General features: G+C 36.1%; 1 protein-coding gene across 1 annotated transcript; it reads right to left on the bottom strand.

Moving 5' to 3' along the window:
• Positions 1 to 1,454: 1,454 nt before the first annotated feature.
• Positions 1,455 to 9,331, bottom strand: LOC138336884 (carbohydrate sulfotransferase 10-like). The gene is made up of 4 exons (XM_069286500.1): positions 9,052 to 9,331; positions 7,926 to 7,948; positions 5,974 to 6,225; positions 1,455 to 3,022 (listed from the first exon to the last, which is right to left on the bottom strand). Exons 1-4 carry the CDS (start codon positions 9,149 to 9,151, stop codon positions 2,090 to 2,092), a joined length of 1,308 nt encoding a protein of 435 aa, XP_069142601.1. The 5' UTR covers positions 9,152 to 9,331; the 3' UTR covers positions 1,455 to 2,089.

The raw sequence follows: 9,331 nt of genomic DNA, 5'->3' as shown, positions 1-9,331 counted from the left end.
TCAGCTACTCGGCAATTTTGTCTAGAGTTACTGACAAAATCTATCGGAGATGAATTAATTATATCTCTCATTATTTCACTCAAAATGTTAATGTTTATCTGACAGTTTGCTCTAGGGGTTTAATGGTAAAGGAACCATGATACAGCCCCCATACTCTATTCAATTTACTTATTGTCCTCTCAACTTGGCTATAATATTATTGAAATAATTCCATTTGCTAAGTATACGTAAACATTTGTGGTTAGTAATTTGTAAGTTATTTTGGTATTAATTTCCTTATAAAGTTCATTACATTTTCAATTTATTGGTCTGAACAGCTTGTTATCTTTAACAATTTTTCAAGAATCCCCCCGTTTTAGATTTATTTAATGTTCTTCATATTTTAAACCATTTTATTTATTTTTCAAGTTTTAAAGACATGTCCACAGGGTTGATAAATGTCGACAGAAACAATGTGTTTGGGTGATACCAGAATCTCTATAATCAATGGTACATGTAGTTTTAAAATTTTGGTGTAACATGTAGATATAGCACTGATATATAGAATATTGTAGTAAGTTGGGGGAGGGGTGGGGAGCAAACACCTTCAACCAAGGCCCAGTTTCATCAATATCCCTTTTAAGGCTTAACTTCAATCTATCCATAAGAAATGTTCCTTAAAGATGCTCCACCACTGAAAATTGTATTTTTTCTCAATAAAAAACACGAGCAGACAATTTGTATTTTTCTTCTATTACAAAGGTTACTTACTTTACACCATTACCATCAATTTAAAGTTTGAGCTTCTAATTTTACTTCAAGATAAAAATATGGAGAAAAAAAATTAATTGCGACCCGAAAAAATTCCACGGCATTAATATTATGTCCTATATGGAATGAAGTACTGATTGCGCATGCATCAAAAGCAAAATAAATTATTCTATATCATGTTTTGTGTTAATGAGACATATAAATACCTGAGTTAACGCCAATTATTGTTCCAATGATGAGTATCATGTATGCTGTGTCGGCGGTGGAGCATATTTAATTTAGATTATCCCATTAACGTTTGATGCTAATTTATTTAATTAATTTATTTCTTAAGGAATTCTTTAAAGTTAAGAAACAGTGATGAAACTGGCCCCGAGACAGAGTTTGATTTAAATCCTATGTTTCCCGGAAATATTTTGTTTTGCCGAATATTACGGTATAATTGTTGATTTTACAAGCACCTTATTATACATATTTAAATTTATTGTATTGGTTAAACTACCAGTACATGCTTATATAAAGTATCAGAAATAAAAGACGTATCCCAATGCCTGCAGTTGTATGTTTGTCTTTTTTCATTGATACTTGAAGAAAAAAGATTCCGAACATTTGCCATTAGACAGACACATTTACAAGGTTAGTACTACGATGTTTAAAAGATCTAAAACAAGATGGTTCAAATATCAAAACATTCATGATCCGGTTCAAAGATTGGCAATGAATCTCAAATGCCACCACCTTGTAGTATACATTTTAAAAACACACCTTTACACATTATATGAAAGACACCAATTACACTTACGTGTTCAGCTGTATTGAATAACGCAAGTAACAATCAATGCACGGATTCACAGTTTGCAAACAAAATATCTGCTCCTAAAACAACCTTATGATATGATTATGGCTATATTTTTCAGTTGAGTATATCATTAGTAAATATTAAAATTTGTCTTCACCAAACCTGCATGTACATGTAACATCAGAAACATATACATACAATGTATATAAAAAATAAAACTCAACGACCTTCGTCTTGTACATTCACCATTACAATGCATACGTAGAGATTGACAGCTCCACCAATTTTACAATCGGCAGATGTACCTCTGTATGTGCTTCTTTCCATGCTTTCAAAAACCATAAAAAATAACATAAATCGAAAAAACTGATCACATCTTACCATGATATAATGTTTAAAGTTTGTGTTGATGCAAAAATATGTTTAAAAGAATACACAAGAATTTTGGTGCTTTCATGCCAGACACCTATCAGCCAAAATGTCCATATTAATTTTTTTCCAATTTACGGTATTTACAATTACCATCAATGCCTTGACATGCTAGGCAGTACTAATATCAAAATACCAGGGCTTGATATATTTTCTATCCTTAAATAATTTATCAGGTCTACAATCGTAGCCAAACACTTCACAATCTGGCTGGAGTAGTTTACTTAGTTTCTCCATGTCTGCTGTGTCCACAGTGGAATACGCCTCCAACATCGCTTCCTCTTTGTTCTTTCTGGACACTGTCTCGTCCTTTGCATCACCGATGGCTTGTACAACAATATCATGAAAAGCAGTCGGCGTGATCATGTCGCTTTGCTTCTCAGGGATAGGATATTTTGATTTTTTGCTGATTATACCATCCATCTGAAAACCTTTCCACAATTTCTTTAGAATATGGGAAAAACTTTTTGTGCATAAAAGTCCTTCCTCGCGTTGACAGCTGGACAACGTATCCATACGTTCTTTAATTGTGAAATATCTAAATTGATTCCTAAAATTATTTTCTATCTGCGCGATTAATTTTGGCTGTTTCATTTTATCCAGCAGATGGAGAGTATCATGTTTGATGGTTTCCATTTTACCTATGAAATCATACTTGTATTTACAAGGGTCACAGAAATCAAACGCAAAACTATAATGAGGGTTTCTTGACACTCGTTGTTCTTCAGAATGGATGACATATTTGATAAATTCACTAAATTGGATATCAGAAACACAAGTTTGATTATGATTATGATTTCTAACACGTTTAGCTATTGTAGGAGCAACGTTTCTCCATTGGAAGTTTGGTCTGAATAATTTATCTGAGTATCCGGACAGAAGTCGACTATATGGATCCCGAGTGAACATAAAGGAGAAAGAGGAGTCGAAAAACGAGGCTCGTTTCGACTCTGGCAAATCGTGAAGTGAATCGATGGGTATGCCGCGCTGGTAGAATATTGTCGGATCAAAAGGCGATGTCACATTAAAATCTCCTCTAATTATCTGAAACAGAGAAATATACAAGTCTTCAATTAGTCTGGCATTGTAAGGTGTTCTTGACAATTTACGGTTAAATCACACAAATGGTTAACAACTTGTTTGTTTGTTTGAAAAAAAATAACGTCCAATTAACAGACAGGGTCGTGTATGTAGTGTGTTTGAAGTGTGTGATGCATGTTTGCGGTATATCCGTGGTGTTTCTTCTTTTATAGTTGAAATTTATAGTGAAAGATAAAAAAATATGAAGCATGCCAGCGAGGACACCAAGCAACACGCCCAACCCGTTCACGCTATACTTACAACTGGCAATGGTGAAAAACATGTTTTGGGAGACTTCGGTATATTCGTGTTGTGTCTTCTTGTATTGTGGAGTTCTTGCCCTTTTATAGTGCTATATCACTGAAGCATGCCGGGGAGGACACCAAACAACACGACCCACACGTTCACACTAATCTAACAACGGGCAAACCAGTCCTCCCAAAAGTATATAAAAGTGGGAGTTTTTGCTCCTGCTTACCATTGAGCATGAAGGAAGTGATACGACTGATTTTCCCGCACGCATCCTCCTGTTATGATACGCCCGCCTTTAAAACGTCTTTGAAGGATAAGAAGTACTTCAACTGATGTAAGTTGGCTCATCGTATGATTGTTCGGTAAAATGTAATGTATCCGGAAACTAGGTCGCCAGTTTGGTTGAAGAGGGAGTATTGACGGAAAGGCGAGTGATACTAAGAAGAGAATTAAGAGGGATATGACATTGACAACAAACAAGTCTTCCAGTGGCTTTCAGGTACCTGGCCCCGATTTCTCGAAACAAACTTAAGTAAAAAACTGACTTGATGTCGCGGGGAAACATTTAGCTGATGCGGTTTTTTTCTGGTCACAAAGAAAAAGTTGATGGGTACGTCATTCTCTCTGGAGGGGGGGTATATGGCCGTGTAATTGTATTGGTTATGATTATTAATTTATAAAATTAGTTCGTCGTTAGTGTTATTAAATTACTTAATTGTCCTCTAGTATGCCTAGTATATACAGCCCGGCTTCAACCGCAGAGGAAGTCAGAACATTCCTTGGATTTGCGGTGTACTATAGACAACTAACAGAAATGTTGCTCGTATTGCCAGGCCACTCACAGACCTGTTGCCGCCAACTCATCAGAAGTCATCATGTCATCATCTAACTGGTAAGTAAAAAGAACTGCAGAAGGTTGATAATAGAAATGGAAAAATTGGAAACGAAAAGCATTTCAGAATTTGAAGGAAGCCGTCCCCGTATGTTCTTGGATTTTCACACTACACAAATCCATTCGAATTCACACCGATGCTAGGTCCTTGGGATTGGTTGCTGTATTATATCAGGAACAGGAATGGTTAAGCCGCCCAGTCGCTTATGCCGACCGTAGACTTTAAAAAAACCGAGAAAAAATACTCGGAAGTAAACAGTAACCTGTACGTTTAACAACTATTTGAATGGAAACCGCTTTACAGTATATACAGAAAACAACCCTTTAACGTATCAACTTTCCAATGCAAAGCTGGATGTAGCAAGACACTTTTGGACGCCAGCTTAGCAACTTCAGATTTTGACATCCGCTACAAGCCTGGGAGAAATATCCTGGATACTAACACCAAGATACCAAGGACTTAAGAAAGTCGGCATATTACTTAAGACTCTGTCGATGCTTTATATAGCGCTCTTGCTAATTAATCTTTATATTTGGAAACCATGTGCTTCTCAGCTGAAATCTCAATCTTTTACACAGGGCACGACTTGAACGAGTACACGCCGACTTAGATGAGGAAAGTGCAGAATGAGGATAGAGCTATCCATGATATTTGGCCTTATGTGAGAAGAATTTCAGCAGTCGAACGCTGCGTACGGGGTTCTATATAAGGACATTTCAGAGGACAAATTGCAATTGGTGTTGCAATGAAGGAGATATGTTGATAGCCATGCATGAGGATGACGGACACCCAGGGTTGGTTAGAACTGCATCTGGTATACAAGCTCGTCTCTATTGGCCCGGGATGTACAATGAAAAAGATATTTTTGTGATGTTTTCAATATTCCAGAGACAGATGGCTAGTCTATACGCACCCAAGCACCAGGACAGGTCATGAGGAAGATGTGGCATTACTGAAACATTGTCATTTACGTTGGATTCTACAACGGATTAAGTAATCCATGCTTAGGTTGAGATGTGGTATATCCTGTGTGGAAGTGTGATTGCTCCGACTGCTGTTGGATATAAGTTTTGTCTAAGAGGAGTGACGTAGCTTGTACTTTTTGAATGCCAGGTGCAGTTGTACCTTTTTGGAGTATCGTAAAAGGCGACTACATTTAGGATCTTATCTTTTCTTTCGTCCTAACTATTTTTTTTTCTTCCTAACGTGTCCCTTGACAGTTGACACCATTTCACTTTTGGCGTTTTGTTGACGGCTCGCCCTTGTGAGGAAGGCTCTGGGTTCTGTCCCCTGGCCGAGACACACCAAAGTCTATAAAAGTGGTAGTTTCTACTCCTGCTTAGCGCAGTCGGAGTCGGACGACTGGCTCGCCTGTTACTTGGTGTATTCGGCGGCATGCTTCAGTGGTATAGCACTATAAAAAGGTAAGATTTCCACTATACAAGAAGACACTACAGGAATATACCGCAGACCCCGAAACACAGACCTGCATTTCATATGTGCGACATACCGCATACATGGGAGGCCGTCCTTACATGACCCCGACTGTTAGAAGGACGTTACTATAATCAAACAAACAAAGAAACGGATGGCGGAGAAGAGACTCCTTGGGGTTGAGTTTGATTTGTATTTGATGCATATAAATTGTTTGTAGATTTTATTTACATTTAACTACTCGACGCTAATACTACGTAACGCATACCTGTGTAAAAGTATAAGAAATGTCTATTTACCTCAAATGTAAAAATGTATAAAAAAAAGTCTACTTACCTTAAATAGAATACCCCAGAAGGTAAATCCAGCTTTAAACAGGTAACAATATGTTAATTTATGCTTTTCATCAATGTGTATATGCTGTGAAACATCAATTCTGGGTTTATTCCTTCGGAGCTCGTTCTCTTTCGTAGAGCAAACTCTGTTGATTCTCTCCCTGCGTTCCTTGTTGACGTCACTAACATCCGGGCGTTTTAAATGCTCTTCCTCTCCCTTCCTTACGTTGCTAACTTGTGGTTCATCTGCTGCCTAGAAAAACATGACAATATGAGAAACTTCTGTTTCAAAAGAGACGGATATTTTCAGTACATTATTAACATTTACCAGCAAACAAATAAAAACAAGCTGTGGAAATCATTCAAATTGACAAACATGTATGATGCCTTATAAACATTAGTTACAACACAGTATTGATGCTTTGTAAATGATCTTTTTTATACCTTATGCATGCTTAGATGGAAATTTACCTGTAGAAGTTACTTTTAAAAACAAAGTAAAAATGTAAAATGATAATGTAAACCAAAACTGGGCTTTATGGTTTGACCATGTGAAGTCATTTCACCGCATTGTAGACGTAAATAAAATTATTTTTGGCTGTACTGCCTAAATTCATTTTGGGCTCTTATTTGCACATTTAAAATGAAAACATGTGCATTGTAAGTGTTGGGTATACTGGAATCGGGTTCTCCGTTTGTACACCCGTCTGTCTGTAGGCACAGTTTTGTCCGGCGAACTCTTCCAATACTACTTGTTAGATTTTGATAAAATTTGGTACACAGAGCCCTTTCATAAAGGAGGGTGGGTAAACTATATAGGGTTTTGCAATGTCACATATCAATGGAGGTATTACTAAATGTGTGCAGCAGGGTGTGTTAGTCGTCCAGTCTGACGACAGTTCTAGTTCTCAAAATGTTGGTAACTATTGGTAGTAAATAACATATTAAAAGCTCTTCTTAATTCGTGCGTATACAAATTACTGCGCATATAATTTAAATAATGATAAATCACAAAAAAATAGTATTAATATAATACATAGTAATCTTTGACTTCAAATGATTTCAAGACACAATCTAAAGTTATAAATAACATTTACATGTACACTTCATTTCCGAAACAAAAAATAAAAGTTTCTTAAAAAAATAATAATTACAAAAGAAAACTATATTGATGGCTTAAGATAAGGTTACAACACCAAACAAATGCAAAGTTTCCTGTGTAGTCAATGTTTACAGTAAAGATTCATTTCACTGTTTTGCCGTCTGGCGCAGTGATCAACTAACGAACGGTATTTAGGACGACGGCGGGAAACATAAACGACCCGCGTTATGAAAATTAACATTTAATTTATTTTAACTAAATTGTTTTGGAATTGATAATAAGTGTAGTATTAATGTTAAATATGCTCCATCGCCGAAAGGGCATAAATGATACCCATCATTTTAACAATAATTGGTGTTTAATCGTATATATATATGACTAATTGACATAAAAAAATAATTTAAAATAATTTATTTTTCTTTCGGTGCATAAGCAAACACTACTGCATTCCATATAGGACATAGTGCCATGGATTTTTTTCGGGATGCAATTAATTATTTTAATTTTTATATTAAGTAAAAATGGAAACTCAAACTATTTAATGGTGGTAATGGTGTAAAGTAAGTAACTTTTGTAACCGAAGAAAAATACTAAATCGTCTGGTCCTGTTTTTGATAGAGAAATAATACTATTTGTCAGCGGTGGAGTACCTTTAAGTTAATAACATTTGCGACTCTACAAAATTATCAATCTCTTTTTACATCCCCTTTTTAAAAAACCAAAAGCCGTTTCGGAAAGGTATTGGGCCTTTAAAGCATCAGAGATAAGATTTAATTGTGTATATAAAGCCATATTATCTAGACAGAAATATGTGTTCGTGTGTAGATATGAATTTAATTTAAAACACTTACCTTCGCGTATCTTTGGTAAGTGCCTGCAACAAAACAACAACGTAAGTGATTCTCATTATTGCGAAATATAAGTCACAGTAATCCACAGAAAATCTCCATATAAAATCAGACTGTTAAGTAATGTAACTTATCTTATTAATAATATTTTTATCTTAATTTCAGCATTAGTGTTACTCATCCTTTGTGCAAACACATGGATATACATTACAGACATGACAATAAATTTTAGACAAATGATGAAATATCTTTTCTAAAAATAAAAGTACACAGCTGGTGACAGGGGACTTAACTCCATAGCTACACTTTAACAAAACATAGCTCGAAGAAATGAAGGACGAAATAAAATCGAGCGCTCGCCTCTGCGAGGTAGAATCTGGGTTCTATCCCTTGACCGAGAACATCAAAGTCTATAAAAGTGGTAGTTTCTGCTCCTGCTTAGCGCTCAGCATTAAGGGGATGGGACGACTGGTTCGCCCGTTGTCAGTATAATGTGACCGGATAGGGTCAAGTCTTTGGTGGAATGTTTCAGTGGTATAGCACTATAATAAGGACAATATTTACCCCATACAAGAAGACACAGCACGAATATACCGCAGACACACAAAAACGCACCACTCACTTCATACACACCCACACCGTATACATATGGGATGCTGTTCTTACATGAACTTGGCTGTTAATAAGATGTTAATTTTAATCACACAATCCCTTCAGTACTTTCTGAGAAATAGCAGTAACATGAATTGTTAACGGAAGTATGGGCGGCGGGACGGACCGATGGACCACGGACGAAAGGCGGTTTGAATAGCATACCATCATCAGATGATAGGGAAAAATATAAGATCTCTTTATTCGCCTTTTATAATCGGGTACAGTTCTAACGCTCTACCTGCAAAATAACAAGTTTTTAATCAATTGTTTTCTACTAAGAACGTTATCCACGTGTAATTTACCTATAGCTGATATAGTTTCAGACAAATAAATAGATCAAAGGATTTATTTATAGAATCACAGCTTTGGTGAACAATTATGTTGACTAGTTCTCCCCTAAATCCGATTCTTTACCCAGCCTTCAAACGTGGCAACTATATACAGTATACTGGGTGCAGCTCAGACTTTGACTTACCTATTGTTTCGAAATGTTTCATCCATTGTATATACATGTAGAGTAAAAATGTTCCCACGAAGATGAACGCAACCTTTCCTTTCCACCTACGTAAAATCATCGTAAAACAATGTGAACGAGAAACAACTTGATGTACAATGTATATTTACGAAATACGATAATTGTAAACAAATATGAGAACTCGTCACAGATTATTAACTTCCATTAGCATAATTTGTCTACTATATCTTAGGGTCGACAATGTGTGGGCTGAGTATATAATGTCTCCCTACGGCTGTCT

The sequence above is a fragment of the Argopecten irradians genome, chromosome 12 (genome assembly GCF_041381155.1).
Source record: "Argopecten irradians isolate NY chromosome 12, Ai_NY, whole genome shotgun sequence".
NCBI classification, from domain to species: Eukaryota; Metazoa; Mollusca; class Bivalvia; order Pectinida; family Pectinidae; genus Argopecten; species Argopecten irradians.
Note: the sequence above shows the minus strand (reverse complement) of the source record. Positions and strands in the feature narration are given on the sequence as shown.